General features: G+C 41.4%; 1 protein-coding gene across 4 annotated transcripts in view; it reads right to left on the bottom strand.

The window, feature by feature from the left end:
- LOC147030784 (uncharacterized) overlaps positions 1–18,820 on the bottom strand; it is a 206,197-nt gene that overhangs the window by 72,953 nt on the left and 114,424 nt on the right. For all 4 annotated transcript variants that reach the window (XM_085875196.1, XM_085875193.1, XM_085875197.1 and 1 more), the window contains 2 exons: positions 14,917–15,029; positions 3,712–3,830 (listed from right to left, as the gene is read on the bottom strand). In XM_085875196.1, coding sequence (XP_085731322.1) covers positions 3,712–3,830; positions 14,917–15,029 — 232 coding nt within the window. The remainder of the gene's footprint in view (positions 1–3,711; positions 3,831–14,916; positions 15,030–18,820) is intronic.

Below are 18,820 nucleotides of genomic sequence, written 5' to 3'. Positions count from 1 at the left end.
GCAGTTATGAAGTGTGATGCATACAATGGTGGGTCTGATGATGTTTCTCAGCTAAACGCTGGAACAGACTAGCTGCCAAAGCCGCAGCCATTTCCCAAAACCCCCTATCGGTGTCTCATTATGTTTTAACACTAGCCTCCTTGCAACATATATGTTTCAACAATTGTTCCTTCTCTTGATGATGTCGCTGCTTTACAAGCAGCCGTTAATACAGTGGAGAGATTTATGGCTAATATTCGGATGCAAATTTGATGACGAGTCGAAGCTATGAAGATCACATGATAATAGCGTAGTGGCTCGAAAAGCTTTGTTAACTTAACAAAATGTAGTGGGTATGAGTATATCTTAGTAGTTGTGGATATGTTTCCGAATGGGATTTTAAAAACATAAACTGGAGAAAAAAATTGCAGCTAGACAGGTTTAAAATAGCTGGATGACTTACCTGTAACTCTAATGGTAATGAGATCAACCTCTAGCCAAAAACAGGCTTATCCCTACATGAGATGAAAATGGGAAGACTTATGAGGTTGACATTTTCAGCTCCATTAACTATTAAAAAAGGAGGCTATCCATCAGATGGATGATACAATGTTAACATTTTGTATCGCCTTAAACTGTGCTGTCAGGGGTTTCTATGTGCAGGTGAAGGAAGCATTGCCAGAGCCAGATACGGCTGACTGCCAAAGCTTCAAACCTGGGGACTTTGTCTATATAAAGACTCGTCAAGGAAAGAATGCTCTGCAGCCAAGGTGGTCTGGGCCCTATCAAGTCTTGCAACTCAACAACTCACACTGCTGTAAAATGTCAAGGCCGAGCAGCATGGACTCACTCCTCCCACTGAAAAAAGAGCCCACAGAGCTGGGAATCCCGAGAAAGACTCCAAAATAAATGGTCGCCCTGTGACTGTTTCATTACTCTATTTATTTTGACTTGCAGGGTAGAGATTAGGGTACTCCCATGGTTAATGGGACCGAGTGATACTCACGCTAATGTTTGCATATATATGAATCAGGAAAGTGATTTCCACACACCTGCTTTCCAAGTTATTCGTCACATCCATAGACGTAAATGAGAGTTGAAAACTAATAAGGAGTTATACAAGAGTACAAGCAAAACAAATTTCGCAGGAAATATAAAAACACATTCACATCCAGATGGAATACATGGAATTAACACTTTCACGGCTATCTCTCGAGAACATGCTAAGGCTTTGAATAAAAGTAGCTGTTGGGTTTGCACTCACGTACCCCATTCAAAGCAGAGTGGAATACAACGATTAGCAGTACCTTTTAAATGGGATGAGTGATGTGGGTATTTTATAAGATGGATGCAATGGGAAAATCAGCATGGCATTTATATTAATCATTATACAGAAATAGAAAATGAATGGCTTGACCAAACAGCGATTATGAAACCAACGGGATTAGGAATTGTATCCAAGAGCAGAATTTTAGTAGCTGGTACTGGCCTAACTTTAATTTAAGTAAAATGCCTCCATATTTTGTGGTAAGATGGACAAACAAAAGAAGAACCATAATTATGCCTAATGCAGAAAGCATCAGACAAAAGAACGTTCGGTAGGTCAGCGTAAAAATGTTATTATTGAAAACTGTGCAATGAGACCACAAGCAGCACTGAACAACACCTATTATATTTGTGGAAACTGAGATTATCCATAGCTTCTGATTATTGGACGAGTTCTTCTTTGTGGGTTATGTGGTATCTCATGTGCGTTTACCGACCCATTCCCCGTTTCAAAATTTGAAACAACTTCCACACACAAATTTTCCCACACACAAATCAACCACAAACTTGCTAATGAAACTGCAGATAGTTGAGCAGATATTGTGGTTGTGATAAAATGATTGATGGTGAGTTGATAAAACGATTGTGGTGCGAACAGTAGCTATGCAAAATCGAATTGCTTTGGATTTGGTACTTGCTGCACAAGGTGGAACCTGTGCAGTTATTGGGTCTGAATGTTGTACTTACATCACAGACAAATCAGAACACATTGCAAGTTTGGCAGGAAAATTTAAAGGAGCTATGTGTCAAACGAATGAAACAGATGATGGAATGTGTATGTTCTTGGCTGAAAGGGATTTTTGGAGGATGGTGGACAAAATTGTTGCAGTGGATTTTTGTTGGACTGATATGACTTGTTATTGTAGCACTTTTCAAATGTGCTATGACTACATTACCCTCACTAATTACCTCCTGCTTTAAGAGGAAAGCCACATCTGTAATGGTTTCTCAACAAATGTCTCCTTATAAGGATCCTGATCTCAATGAAGAATTTAATAACTTGTGCAAAATTGTGATTGAGAATCCCGAGGTCGTTGTCACGAGTATGTTCTGCGACTATGGACAAATGTTTTCCTTGATGCACTTATCAGCCTTGTTCCCTAAACCATAAGCCCAAGTGTGTTGAAAATGGCTTTATCTCCACTGTAATAGCCTAAAGGCCTCTTTCGACTCTTACTACAGTGGTCTAAATCAGGCCCAGCCACGCACCTACCTGAAGCCCCTCAGCTCATCTAGAGAGGGATGACTACACGAAGGGCGAGGCTTTGTGATTTGTGCTTGGAGATTGATGCCCAGTAAACAGAGATGCTCACGTGGGGGGGTATGTATTTTCAGTTAATTGCAAATTGACTTAATATTGTCCTTTAAAGTACAAAAGGGGGAAATATAGAAGTGGATTTCCTCTTTACACAGTTGTAATCGGTCTGAGCGAATAAAGACATTGATCTCTCCACACACAAAATGTTAATTGAACTTATGTAATACACTGTAGTTGAGAGGATTCCATTGGTAACATAATTATCCATGTCTTCTGTTACATTTGCTTTCTGTAAAACATACACCTGTCTTCAGTTGATATTGATTTGTCATTTATTAGTTACATTGATTAGAACTATGTAATAACCTGGAAACATTGCATGAGTTCCAGGAAGACTAAAGTAAATCAATTAGTACGTGATTGAATACAACTTTAGATATTTCGAATTTAGTTCACAAACTTAATGTATATAATGCATGCCTTTTTTTTGTTTTTGCATAGAGGCATTGTAAAAGCTGCCAAGGTCCTATGAGCGGTGCCAGTCAGAATGTCAGAATGTAATGTTGTTCTTTATCAAACACTGAGAACATGCTGAAGTAATGATTCACTCCTTTGATCTGTGTAACTGTCTGTACCTCAAAACCCTGTGGGACCTTAAGGGGTCGTTTGTGCTCCCTTCTAATTGGCTGTACTCGGGCCTTGCCTGCTGGGACCAACATTGTTTAGACTCTGCTCCACCCCTTTACCAGTGGATAAAGAAACCGTTATCTGACTTAAAGCTTTGAGAAAGTTACTCCTTCCCAGATGAAAGGCTATTTCTCTTTTATCCTGCTTGTTCAATCATTTCCCAACTCTTCCCTGCTTGGATGTATAAAGGCTCAGGCTGGGGCATTATTTTGAGAGGTTCATTGATGGTGATTTCTCCCATAGTAACATATATATTCAAGATTCTCTTATGTGTGCTGAACCTGAGTGGAAATTTAATTTTAATCCACCACAATGACAAACTTCAGCAGTATACACCATTTACATATACTGCTGCCAAAATGCATCCCTTCATTAATTTGTTGACACAATAACCCTCACCACTGCCATAAGTCTCTCTACAAACAAATACATCAGAACCAAAAGGTCAGACAAGTACTCACGGAGAAACGGCATGCTGGCCCTGATTCAAGGCTGAAGGATTTAAGCAGACAAACTGTCCAGGCATTGGAAAGAGTGTTTCACTCCTCTGGTGAGACAAATCCAGAGGAACGTTTTTTGTCTTTGGGTGGAAAGGGAGACAAAGAGGATCAGTGTGGAACAACAGTGCTCGTCTGCACCAAATTATCAACATAAGTTTGTCTCTCACGAAGTAAACGAGGAGGGTGTATAATAACCATTTCGCTGCAGATTTGACCGATTCTATCACATCATGATCATCAGTTGTAGATTCCAAGGGACAGACAACAACAAAAGCATCTCAGAAACCTCCAGGTTAATACAAACACTCGACAGTGCTGGCTTGCTTGCCTTTGAAGCAAAAACGTGCATGGTTATAGTGTGTAGTGTCTCACCATTGCGTTAGTTTAAATCAGTCATTACCAACAACAAATAAGCTATGATGATCATTCTGAATTCTTGGAACTTTAGAGAAAAATATTGCAATTAAAATGAGATTATTACCTCCACCACTGGAGGGGGATGAAGGTTTTATTTTCACCACTGTTTGTCTGAGCAGGATATCTCAAAAGGTTAAGAATGGATTTGGACGAAATGTGGCTGACTGGATGGGTGTGTGACAAGAACAAATTGATTACATTTTGGTGACGATCTGGATCTGGATGAGAATTAAAAAAAAAAAATGTTTTAGGTGACTTTTCACCATTGAGAGACAGGGCCAAAAATGGTTTATGGCATGATATTTCACAAGGTTGTGGATATATTATGACAGAACGTGGTGGATGAGTTGGGTATGGAACAAGAACAAGCCAATCCAATTTTGGTTAAGATCCAAATGCAGATCTGGCCTATCTGTGGAATATAAAACAAAGTGTAAAGCCTGGTGGGGTGTGTGCTCTACTAAGTGCTGTTCCAGTTACATTCACCCAGTGAAGGTGGACCGAGGTTATGATTTCACCCGCCTGTCTATTTGTTTGTCTGTTTGTGTGCAAAACATCTCAAAAAGTTGTGGCCAGATTTGGATTAAATTAGGTGGGCAGATTGAATGTGACAAGAAGGAATTGATTACATTTCGGTGATGAACTGGCTCTGGATCCGGATCTGGGTGGAGATAAGTGTTCTCCCAAGTTCCTTCCAGTTTAGAAGTGTTTTTCTGATACAAGCTATCACATTATTAAAATCATATTATTAGCTTTACGGGAATTCAAATTCCAGGTGAGGTATTGTCAGCACGCACCGTCCATCCATCCGTCCGTCCGTCCGTCTCCTATTTCGATTTCTCCGGCCAAACCGCTGGGCTGATCGGGCTGAAATTTGGCAGCAACGTTCCGCTCATGACTGGCAACGGGGATTGCAAAACTTGTTCTGGTCACGTGACTAAGTAGGTCACCAGAGAGTTGGTGTCAAAGCCACCCAATGCTCACCTGTTTATACATTTATCGTTTTTAAAAGACTAGTCTAATAATATTTTTTATAAAGCATTGCAGTGAAGTCTGATCCAAATAATTTTAAAGCAATATATGTATTTGTATATTGTAATCAGTAAAAAAGAGTGTGGTAGATAAAAACATTAGAAAGGAAATAACTTGTACCAAAAACTTTAACATTTTCACGCTCACGCTGACGCTCATGCCAGGGGTATCGCTATAACTCTCTGTTCTTCGAACAGGTGAGCTAAAATTGGCCGACTTATTAAATTTCTTTTAAAAATCTTCTCCAGACCTACAAGTCAGAATGCTACCAAATTTGGGTTAAAACATTAGGCCAGGGTAGGGATGTTAAATAGCAGAGGTCATTCCGATCACGTCACCGGAAGTGTCACCAGAGTTGGTGTCAAAGCCATCCAATGCTCGCCTGTTTATACATTTATCGTTTTTAAAAGACTCGTCTAGGAATTAATATTTTTTATAAAGCATTGCAGTGAAGTCTGATCCAAATAATTTTAAAGCAATATATGTATTTGTATATTGTAATCAGTAACAAGAGCGCAAGTGAGCACAATATACGCCCGGACAAGAAGGTATATACAGAATTGTGCTACTACATGGAAAACAGCATCCTGGTTGCCATGGCCACCACTTTAGATGACGAACGTATGTCACGACACACCGTCTCCACAGTCTGTACCTATGTACCAAATATGAAACGTGAAAGTTGAAAACTTTGGGAGTTAGAGTGTGGACAGGAACGATGGAAAACAGCATCCTGGTTGCCATGGCAACCACTTTAGATGACGAACGTATGTCGCGACACACCGTCTCCACAGTCTGTACCTATGTACCAAATATGAAACGTGAAAGTTGAAAACTTTGGGAGTTAGAGTGTGGACAGGAAGGGACGGACGGACGACCGGTATCACATAATAGTGCAGCAGATAACTGCAAAAATACTTCGGTTTGTGATGCAAGCATGAAATTTGGCACAAATACTCTTTGAGGTCCACTTTTTTTCAAAAAAGGTGCTGGCCACGCAAAATTCCAAGATGGCGACCATTTTTCAAGATGGCCGCCATATGCACAGAAAATTCCTCTTCTGCAGCTAAATATTTGAAACAAAACACAACATTTAGGGTGTAAACCAAAGTTTTTCGTGTCTAAGATTTTAGCATGATTATTCTTTGTAATGTAACACCTCATAGCATGGTTGTAACAAAGATGGCATCCAAGAAGTCTGCCGCAAAACCAAAACAATGCTCATATTTCAGGAAATAATAGACATAGACTCATAATTTTTGGATCTATACCTAGGTTTTTGGGATCAACTAATTCGGTGGACATGGTTTTAGATTCCTAGTTCCCATGCATACTGCTGAAACAAAGATGGGAGTCCAAGATGGTTGCCACAATAGCTATAAACCATTGGTCACGAACAAGCGTTTGGAACAAAATCAAGTTTTTTTTTTTTGGTTTTTTTTTAAGGTTTACTAACTTGACAGATATGGTTCAGATATGGACAGAAAAATTCTTCCCATTTTGCAAAGGGAAAAATCAACCATGGACGGCTCGTCGTCATGAGAGATGCTGAGGCCATGCTCATACAGCATTTCTACCAGGCTTCTCTTCCTGGTTTTTGGCAAAGATAGAGACCCATGTACACTGGGAATGGTGTTTCTCTGTCTTTGGAGTGTCTGTGTGTTGCTGCTCCCTCTTTGTATCGGGAATAGCAGTTGTACTGCAGCAGCTGGAAAATGGCCTGGTTAGACTTTGAAGCCCCAAATCTCAACTGTGATTTGATGTCTGCTCCATGTTTAACCATCCCGACGAATTGAAGGAGAATGGGTGGTATAGCATCTTTAACACAGCCTTCAGGAAATGTGTCATCAAATCTTGATTGATGGTCTAGTATGTGTCATCTCAAGATTTTTGCAGCTTTAGCCATCACAAGTGCATCAGAGTATTCTGATGCTTTTGATTGTGACAAAGCCACATCCTTCTGGAATGCTAAAAGCACACCTCTTCCCTTTTTGTGAGCTACAAGCTCAGGGATTTCAGCCAATAATTTATCCTTTAATCTGGTGGTATTGACAGTGGGAGTATCAACAGCCAGTTGTGCCAGACGTTGTTGGTATAACTGGCAAATATCTGCAAGGGGGAAGACTGTGGGACCATCTTAATTCAGACTGGTTTCAATAATGTAATTCACCAATTCCGAAAGAACCAGTGGGTACACATCTGGTTCCTCTTTAGTTTGATGTGAGTCTTTCTCAAGACTTCCTAGATGGTATCTCTCCCTGTTGTGCAGAGCAGTGAGACAGGCACGATGGTATTTTAGTTCCTGGGCAATGGCATCTCCACCACCCAGTTTTGCTAACAACGTGCCATCATTCAGTGTTTGAGCACACTCGTGCAGCCTCTTGTCCAAGTTCATGGTCATAACTTGCCGAAGGTCAGATTCAGGTGATGTCTTTTCACACACAATACATACTTGACCATCATGGCGAGTTCGTCGCTGCTTCACATGCCCTTCATCTGTTTCACTACCACGAGAGTCGGATGGACGTTTCTTGGCACGATCGAGTTTAGTGTTATTAAATAACAACCGACAACTCATGTGGTACTTTGCCTCATTCCTTATCAGCGTTGCCTCTATACCTCCACCCTCATTCAGTCTAGCTGGGTGTAAAATCAATGGGAGTGCACTGATCTCATTGAATAGAGGTATATTGGTCGCTAACATAGTATACCCATCATGTTCTGGGACATGATAGGTAGGAGGGGAAGTCAGAGCTTCATTCTTTTTGTCTTTTTGGCAAAGACAGCATCGAGTCCAGTCTGTCTGCCTCTTGGCTAAAATTGGATTCGCAACTGCCATTTTGATTAAGGCCGAGGGTTTATCCTTTTACCACCTTAATCAACGCACATTCCTGTATGGGATACGACTCGGTTCGGGTGACCTACACCTAGCCCGATCATTCATCCAGTGTCATTTAAGTCCCGTGTGATCTGTACACCATTTGGGTAATGACATGAGCAAGTCATGTATAGCCCCCTTACCCTTGGCTCGGCTCTCCCGCGCTGGCACACCCTGTCAATTCAGGCGCGGCTATCTAACTAAATCTAGTAACTACAAACTACTGTTTACTAGCTACTGGATATGGGGCTGTTATACAGCATTTGGGACACTAAACTAAAACTACTATTCCATTACTACAGCATTAGTAAAGCTAGATCAGCTGACACTGAACCCCATGCTGAGTTACACAGCAGTGACATGACCAGTGTGCCCTGGTTGTGCGCCGACATCACTCTATTATAATTATGCAAAGCTTTCCTCCACCCTCTAAAATTCAATCTGACAAAATTAGTAATAATTCTAATGAAATCCATTATCTTTATTACCTATTTGCCGACTTATAGTACTTAGTATTTCTATGTTTATTCATTGATGAGATATTTTTAAGTTTTACGGTGGCCATCTTGGACGCCATCTTTGTTGTGACAGGTAATTTTGCAATATATGACAAACAAGTGAACATTTATGCAATAAATCAGAAATAAAAGTATTTTACCACTAAATTTTGTGAAATGATAAATGATTATTACCAGCTTGATTTTTCTGGAGATACGGCTTAGCAGCCATTTTGAAAATGGCAGCCATTTTAATTTTCAGCAGGAGCAATATTTTTGCATAAAGAGTGATCCTTGGAGACTATAGATCATTTATGTTAAATTTCATGCTTGCATCATAAAATATTCTGATGAAAATAAGAAAATATCTTCAGCACAGTTCCTGAAATATTAGGATTAAAGATTTCATGGCGGCCATCTTGGACGCCATCTTTGCTTTGACCATTTGATTATGTACTCGAGCCCAGACAACATTCCTATTAGATTATTTGACCCCTAAAACCTAGGTATACGCTCAAAATATTGTCTTTATTCCAAATACTTGCTTTCGGAATAATACTTTTCAATTTGGATGGCGGCCATCTTGGAAAATGGTCGCCATCTTGATTTTTTTCGTGGCCAGCGCCATTTTTTAACACAGTAGACCAAAGAGAGTTTGTGCCAAATTTCATGCTTGCATCACAAACCGAAGTATTCCAGGGGTATTTTGCAGTTATCTGCTGCACTATAATACGCCCCGATATATATATATATATATATATATATATATATATATATATATATATATATATATATATATATATATATATATATATATATATATATATATATATATATATATATATATATATATCGGGCGTACAAAAAAATAGTGTGGTAGATAAAAACATTAGAAAGGAAAAAATAACTTGCACCAAAGACTTTAACATTTTCACGCTGACGCTGACGGTCACGCCGGGGGTATCGCTATAGCTCTCTGTTCTTCGAACAGGCGAGCTAAAAATGGCCGACTTAGTCAATGTTTGGAAAATCGTGTGAATTCCTTCAAAAATGTGGTTATGATTTAAACGTGACGTATTTTAACTATAATTACTATAACTGAAAAAAATGTTGTTCTTTTGGCTGAGGTGGGGAGGGTGTGGGGGGGGTGGACTGTGGTTGGGGAAGAGGTAGAATCTCCCAAAGACATTCAGGGATTACCCTCTTCTGCACTTCATTTGTGTATACACTTATTATCCAAAACATGTCAACCAAATTTTCCTCAGCCTTTCAAGGCTCCAAAGGGATTGGTCTAGACCTCATCATATTCCATAACTTCATCAACGATTTCTCTGGCTTTGGAAAATCCTCATCTCTTTGCTGATGACTCCACACTTTGTTGTGACAACCCTCAACCTTCAGATAGGCAGGCTGCCGCCTCTTCCTTTTCTTCAGACCTTGATAAAATCACAAACTGGTCAAACACTTGGAGCATGTCCTTCAAACCTGACAAAACTCACACTCACTGTATCTCTCTCTGAAAGGACCATCTGGCAAACCCTCCAATCTACTTTCTTACCAATTCTCTTGAAAAAGTTCAGTCAATCGAACTCCTGGGTCTCACTATTAGCCATGATCATTTTTGGGTAAACCAAATGTCAAACTGGGACAGTCACCGACTGGGCATCCTCCGTCATGCAAAGTCCTTCCTTGGCACACCTCAACTTTTATCAACCTACCAAGCCTTCTTCAGCAACTTGATGGAGTACAGCCCTCCCCTCTGGGCTGGCACCCTGGCCTCACACCTTGCTCTGCTTGACGCCATGGAAACCTAAGCCTCCTCCTGCGATAAAACTGAGTCTATGGGCCTATCAATTTCCCATCGCAGACAGGTCAATGGTCTCTCTGTCTTCTTTCACATCCTTTCTGATCTTGCACCCTCTGACCTTTTGATGCTTTTCCATCCCTTCTTTGTCAGTCTCCATCTATTTTCTCCCTTGACCCAGCTGTTGGTGTGTTTCCCCTAAACATGCCACAAACTTCAGCATACGAGTCAAGTCGAAAATTTATCTTCACATGAAGAGGAATGGAACTTCACTGGATTTGGCGAGTGAAATATTTTTCGAAATACAAGAATAAAATATTACGCTCGGTTCCAAAGGTGGTTTGAAGAAAAATGGAAAAGCTCAGCTGTAGTCCGATAATTCACATTTTCTTTGCAAAGGAAAAAAAAAATACGTAAATACATAATGAGCTGTACTCACAAACTCGTATTGTTAGCTCCAAGGATGTGCATCAATTCTCAGCTTCAAATCCAAGGAGGCTTCAATTTGAACTCAAATCAAAGACTTTCATATAAATGCAATGAAGAGATTATCTTGACATAGGGCTGGCAGGATGGCCTAGAGGTAAACACACTTGACTCTTAGCTGTCTAGCCTGGGTTTGAATCCCGTCCCGGCCATAAAACATCATCCCGGTGTTTCACAGGCAGAATGATGAATCAATGTGTGTGCCATCCCTCAGATGGAAGTTAAACTGGGTGTCCCTTCTGCCAGCATTACTTGGTGGATGTGAAAGATCCCATGCTATCCTTCACAAAGAGTAGGTGAGCTATCGCTGGCACCATTGCCAAATTCCAAATTCCTGCCTACTTCGTCGCGTGTCAGGCCTGGCCAGCCGGTTCATGAAAGACTTGGGCCAAAAACTTCCCGCAGCAAATCCAAAAAGAATGTGGGAATAATTGTGCCCTTTAAAGAAAAAGACAATTCTCTTAACATTGTCTTACAATATGAGATGTATGGCTCCAGTAATCATTGTTTTTCAAAAAGTTGCGAATATAAGAAAACCATAATTTTCATGGGCCAACCCTGTAGGTTATCCTGCATCAGAGTACAACCCATCCAAGATTGTACTCCTTAGTCAAATGAAACTGCATCGGCAGCCCTATGCACCTCATGGTATGAAAGGAATTGTTGTTATTATTAACCCTGTAGGTAACAGCAGCAATGAGGAATGGTAATTCATTATAAAAAGAGAAACAAGATGGGATGGGGAGGGTGGAGGGTAGCAAAGGCTTGTAAACAAAGGAAAGGATAGGGTGGTACTGATAATATAAATGAACCACCTGTTTAAAAGGCCACAGGTAGAGGCAGAATTAAAATGCATGACAATAGCAATATTTCATCAACTGGAAATTGCATTGATGCATTTGTGCAAAATTTGAAAGCAACCATTCATGGTTGATAAATACACCACTAACCAATTGGGTTTGATGCAATGCAGGGTTAAGGTAATAAGGTAATAAATCTACTTAAAAATCAACAGGTGGGCTGCCAACATGAAACCTTACACAGAGTAAGGAGTAAGGGGGTAGGGGTGGGGAGATTGAGGATGGCAATTAAATGCAAGGCCCTCTGTAAAGGCCCTGTCACACCTTTACGATTTAGCCAGCGTATGCCTGACGTATGCGAAATTTGGCTAAAACGCTGGCACACGTCGAATACGTTATGGGTAAGTTTGTATACGTTAAAAAGCACGCTGGCATACGTCGTAGTACACTGGCATACGTCGTAGTACGCTGGCATATGTCGTAGTACGCCGAGGTGTTAGACAAATTTTCCATGCTTGAAATTTTTCGACGTATGCCAGCGTATGACTCACACGTTCCGCATAATACTGGCCATAAGTTGTAGGCACGTTACGCGATCGTTGACAAACGTTACTTGTAAGTTACTCATAAGTCGAAACACGTCGAGGTAATGTTTATCATACCCGAAACTTATTTCTAACCTATGAGTAACGTGTTGTAGGCACGTTACGCGATCGTTGACACACGTCGACACTCGATACACGTTACTTGTACGTTACTCATAAGTCGAAACACGTCAATGTAATGGTTAGCGTCAGTGTTCCAGACTCCCTGGTTTTTTATTTTTATCTTGCCAAAACGAAGTTTTTGCAAGATATATTAGTCAGCTTATATGTTTTTTTTTTTGTTTTTTTTGTCTGTAATCACGCATAAAAAATTCGGCAGAGCACAGTTATCATTGGAAATTTTTGTAACTTCGCATATCAGAGGCCTATAGAGGTCCCTTTCAGTGCACAAAATTTTGAAGGTCAAGCTCAAAGGTCAAGGTCACTGTCACAAATCAGGGGAGTCGACGAAACCCTTATTTTTTGAGTAATTTAGATCGGATAGTCTTCAAACTTCATGGGAATATAGTTCATGGTCTGGCGCTCAGCTGATTAATTTTTGGTGGCGATTGGCCTTGACCTTCATGGTTAATACCTGAGGTCAAACATATTTGACCCCAAGGTCAAATTTTCAAGTTTTAGGAACCATATCGTGTCATACCTCAAATTGAACACCTCGATGAGTGCTTTCGAGATATGTCAAGCTTGAGACATTATGACGTCATTTGGTGACGTTATGAGGCAAACGCATATTTTTCATGGTTACTCTGTAGAACGATTCTCATCGGAATCTCTCGTAGGCAGATATTCCTCAAGGAGTCGCTCCTGGTGGATAGCAGCTCTGTTCAACTCAGTGTGACCTTAAAGAAGTCACACGTGGTCACCTTTTGGCACGATACGGTCACCCTGTCCCGATACGGGATGTCGAGTGCGGTTATGATTTGAATTGTCGAGCCGCAGCCTATGAATAGCCTACGCCACATGATCGTCGGTGATACGCTGCCGCGCGCTATGCATAAGTTAGACTATCGTTGGGCATAGGTTATGAACGCCAACAACACGCTCAGCATTCTTTGGTATAAGTTATCTATATGTGATTGAAACGTTCTGTGTACGTTACTAATACGTCATGCATCCGTCCAACACGTTATTATATGCCCAAAACTTAAAAAGCATCAATAGTTCAGCGTATGCCAGCGTTTTACATACATTTTGAGACCTTGCCATACGCTGGCTAAAACGTCAAGGTGTGACAGGGCCTGAAGAAATCAAACTACAGGTAAACTTGGTAACGTAGTCAAGCCTGCATGCTCATGTACTGCAGGCACGAAACCTGCCAGAGGAGGTGTGAAGGAATGCTCCATCTTCATCATCATTGTTCGAGGGATATAGTTGTTTTTATAAATAAATAAACAACACGGAGAATGACGCGATTCTGTGCATGTCAACACTATTTCCCACAAACAAGGACACTATATTGGTCATCTTACTGTGATTTTAAAGAGGATTTCTTATTAATTAACCTGAGAACTGAGGTAAATTCAATTTTAGGAGAATGCATGCAATCAATAAGTTAAGTTCTGAATTTTTTTCAAACCCTCTAATTCCCAGTTCATCCTTGAGTGTTAATGAAACTTTCAACTGCATATCCGTTACGTCAAGAACACCACAAATAATGTACTGTGAAGTAATGAATGAACATCGGAAAAGGATCAGGATTAATCATATTCACAAATCACAAATATGAATCAAGTCAAAGCATTGCTTACAATTTTTTTTCCAGTTCGCATAAGAATTAGGTCAGGTTTATCGGGGGAGGGGCAAGGGGTGGTGTGTGTGTGTGTGTGTGTGTGTGTGTGTGTGTGTGTGTGTGTGTGTGTGTGTGTGTGTGTGTGTGTGCGTGTGTGCGTGCACGCGCACACATCTCCTCCATAACTCCAAAACCATGAAAACTAGTGGCCCAAAACTTTGCATGCATACTTGAGGAATTCCAAGGAAGTTTTTGAATGCAAACTAAAACTTAGTATTTGGGTAAAGTTTAACACCCCTTTTGTCTCGCCGAGGTTTATATATCAGCCCAGCCATAAACTGTCATCCTGGTGTTTCGCAAACAGGGTGATTAATCAGTGTGTGTGCCGTCCCTCCGATGGACATTAAACTGGGTCTCCCATCAGCATTAATTAGTAGGTGTGAAAAAAATTAATAAATCACACAGTGTCCTTCAGTAAGAGTAGGCAAGCTATTGCCGACATCCTGGCACTAGATCAGCGGCACGACTGCACACCTGCAAAAAACTGATGCAAACCCGCAGCCAAGTGAAGCACATGGACCACAACAATAACCACGATGAATGGAGAGGAAAGAAATTAAAAAAAAAGAAAGCAATAAATGTTTTCCAGATCACAAAAACAAATGTGCCACAATACCTGAGTGCAAATAAATAAATAAAAACTAAAATGAAATCTTTAAACGACGAATAAAAATCACAAACCTCGAGAAATGTCATCGGCCTATCGATATATTTTATAACATTCACAAACATGGTGAACATCTTGACCCACAAGCCCCAATTCATGTACTCATTACATACCCTTTGTAATGAGTAGGGGGAAGGAGAAAATACAAACTAACTTAAGACTGTGGGAAAAGACCAATCGCTGGTTCTCACTTGGTAACCAGCCACCGGCTGATGAGATGGACTGTTCCACTGTCTTTCTGCTGAGCTGTGATTCTGGTTGTGGCTCCGATTCTGATAAGGAACATTTTCGCTCTGACAACGACCTGGCCGACAGACACCCCGCAGGGATAAACAAAATCAAGGCAAGAATGAGCATATCTCTTTTTGTGCAAATCAGTAAGTACTGTGCAAAGGAGCTAAGTAACGACGTACGAGAAAATCTTTTGGCATTGCGAAAAAACATACAATTGAATGCAACATTACATATCGCCAGCAATTTAACTGAACGAGCGAAACTTGGCAAATTTCGCACAACATAAAAAAGCAACTGTATTCGAATTAGCAGTCGTCGTGGTAAAGCAGAGTGGAGCACATATTATGAACAATTTAGATGTCATGACAGATGGTAGATCATAATACAGTTTAAAGTTATATATATATATATATGGGGGAATGGTTCCCAGGCTCAGCACACAGGTAAAAAAAAAAAACTGAAGCCGAAATATCATTTTAGCCCAAAAGAAAACGTTAATGGTGTCACACACAATTATTACAATTGCCACCACAAGATAATGGCATTGAGAGTGAAAATAAAAGAACATCTTTATCAGCGGAAAAGGGCCAATAATTTACTCTGAATGTATCACAGCACATCACTGCTTAATTGTTTCTTAAACCACCCTGACAAATAATTTGGAGGGAGATTTTTAAAAATATACTTTCTCTGAACTTTCGGTGCCAACAAGCCAGGGGGTCATTAGAAATGAATGAAAACATTTCCCTTCTGAAAATTGACAAAGCTAAAAACAGGACTTCTCCGAATAGCATCAAGAGAGACACCCACCACGAATAAGAGTACGTGACACCGATGAGAAACTTCATCGAAAAGAAACTTCATGGTTGATTGTGAATATCTCTTGATCGATGGTGGTGGTGCCTCTTCAGGGTCTCTGCCGACTTTCTCAAAGATAAGTTTCCCGGTCGTTTTTGTTGCGTTTTCACTGGAATTTAGTTATCTCTGTGCTTACTGTGTGCTTCTCGTTCAGTCTTGTGTTAAAACTTGCGCTAATTGTTGAGTTTTCGACGTCTTTTCATGTCGGGTTTCCTTGAGGTTTCCAGTTTCCTTCTGAGTTTGCGGACCCACATGCACCAAACACCTTCACGATTTCTCGTCAACCTTTCCTTTTCCTCATCCTACGTAATCTTTATCAAAAACGAAACAAGAAAAAAACCGGTCTCTAAAAATGTTACAACTTCCTCTTTCACACCTGTAGTTCTCGGTGTTGCATCATAGTTCACGACTCTTCTGCTTCTTTTTCAAAAGGCTGTTTTCAATTTGACCTTTCCTTCATCCCGTGTCGAAAAAGTCCAATTGTTACGACGTTTCTTTTCTCCATTCTCTTAATTCGCCTTGATTGCGTCACTGACGTAATGTTTTTAATCGCATCTCTGATTTTTAGAATTTTAAATCCCAATTTGCAATGTAAGTTCGTGTTTCCATCAATCGTCCTTTTCTTCCAACTTCAATGCCAATTCACCCCACGTCCTTAAATCTACCTCCTCCTAACCCCTCACCTGTTATTCCCTCTCCTTACCCCTCCCATCTTGTCCCTCATCATACCTCCGCTCTTGGCAACTCTTTAACTGTCTTCTGCTTCAGTATCGGCTCGTCCTCTGTTGTCCCAAAGTGTGTGGTGTTCCAACATCTGTGGGCTCCATTCTAACAGAACAGATGTCTCACACTCTCAATCAGTACACTCATCACCATAAACATGCTCCTTCCTTCTTCTCAGAACACCTCCTCCTCTTCCCAACCCCTCAAAAATCTTGTACCTCAGGCTGCCCGGTCCCTTCTTCACTTTACCTCCACCAAGTGTCATCCTTCCTCTCCCACCACCTCTACCATCGCCCTCCTGCACCTTGGCCATACCTGTTCTCTTCGTCTCCCCTCCCTCTCAAAATAACCTTCACACTCTTGCCCCTCCAAGCTTCCCTCTCACCTTTCTCAAAAATTCCTCCTTCACCCATCTCCCTCAACATTCCCCTCTCACCCTTCTCCCTCCAATCTTCCCCCTCACTCCCCCTTATTAAAGTCCCCCCCTCTCATATCCACAAAGCTGCCTCCTTCTCCCACCCTCTCTCTTCCATCTCATCACTCTACCTCCTCCAATCTTCAATTGCCCTCTGCCCCTCTCTCTTTCCTCCCCAGTGTACATCAAACCATCACCACCGAGACTTTTCTCCTCATTCAGCTCTCTCCCCGAGCAATTCTGCAATCTCCCACACTCTTTCACCAACTCTCCTTAGCTCCCCCCCCCCTCCTCTCTCGTCCAATCCTCCACCTCCCTTCACCTGCACCCAAAACCTCATTCCCTTCCTCCTCCTTAACAGTGTGGACCTCAGACATCCGGGACCTTCGCTCAAACCTGACATCTTTTCATACAGGCTGCCACTGAAAAACCAGACATAATCGACTTCACAGAAACTTTCCTCCTTCAAGACGTCTCTGACTCCCTCGTACATCTCCCTGGTTACTCCCTCCTCAAGTATGACAGACCTGAGCTTTGTCCTGGTGGAGGAGTTGCGCTCTTCATCAAAGACTCAATTCCTCACTCTCCATGCACTGCACTCACTCCCTCACACCCCCAGGAATACCTCTGGCTCTGGCTAACCCTCCACTACCACCTCATGTTTGTATGAGTGTTGTACCATCCACCAAACGGTGACGACTCCATTTACATCTTGCTCTCCAAAAACATGGACCAACTTCTATCCTCTCATCCCAACTTCCTCACATGTGGTGACTTCAATTGTCATCATGCCAGTTGCCTGGGTGTAGATACCACTCTCACCTGCCATGCCACTTCAGCAAAAGACTTCTGTGACTCACTGGGACTGATACAATCTGTCAACTTCCCTACCAGGATCTCAACCAATGGTACTCCATCTCTTCTGGATCTGATTTTGACAAATTTCCCTGAAAATATCTGCTGTTCTTCCTCTGCTCCAATCGGTTCATTGCCGTCGAGTCTGGAATTTCATTCAGGCTGACTGGCAGGGTCTTCAAGCAGCCATCAAACTTCGAGACTAGCCTCCCATCTCTATTTCCTCTGACATCAACTCGTCCTGGGAATTCTTTCTCACTAACTTGCTCTATCTCATGCACAGATTTATCCCCTCTCATCTTCAGTTGTTCTCCCCATCCTCTCCGCCCATGATACACTGAGGCTTGTGGCGAGGTAGTTGTCCTGAAACAACTTGCCTTCACCACATGGAATGCTAATCCAACTGAAGGCAATCTCAGTTCCTTCTAAAAACCTCAGACAAAGTGTTTGTGTGTACCTCAGGAGAGCCAGAAAACAACATCTTTCTAATCTCAAGTCTGAACTCTCAAACCTGTCTCCCACTTACAAATCCTGGTGGCATCTCGTCAAATCTGTTTCTGGTGTTTGTTCCCTCTCCATCACCTCCCTTACCTCAAATGGATGCACAACTGACACTGCACGTGAAAAGGCTGAATGCCTAAACTCCATGTTCACTTCTAAATATTGAGTCCCAAACCCATCGCTTTCTGTACTCACCTTACCCAGTCGCACCGAGCTGTTCCTGGACTCTGTGTCCTATTTTCCTGACAAGGTGGAGAGCTTGCTGTGAAACCTCGACTCAGACTCTGCAACCAGTCCAGACGGCATCAGCCGATGTATCCTAAAAACATGTTCTGCTAAAAACAACAATCAAGAATCACTGCTCACCTTCAGTTTCATTCCTCTTTTCCCCCACCTTTGGAACAAACTCTCACACTCTCTTCAATCCCACTATTCCCTCCAGTTCTTAAAAAACAGCAGTTCACCACCATCTCTTGTCTTTCCCCATCCAAAACCACGATCTTTACTAC

The sequence above is a fragment of the Eptatretus burgeri genome, chromosome 3, assembly GCF_056783735.1.
Source record: "Eptatretus burgeri isolate ZD-2024b chromosome 3, Ebu_testis_v1, whole genome shotgun sequence".
Lineage (NCBI taxonomy): Eukaryota > Metazoa > Chordata > Myxini > Myxiniformes > Myxinidae > Eptatretus > Eptatretus burgeri.
This window is presented reverse-complemented; position numbering and strand designations above follow the sequence as displayed.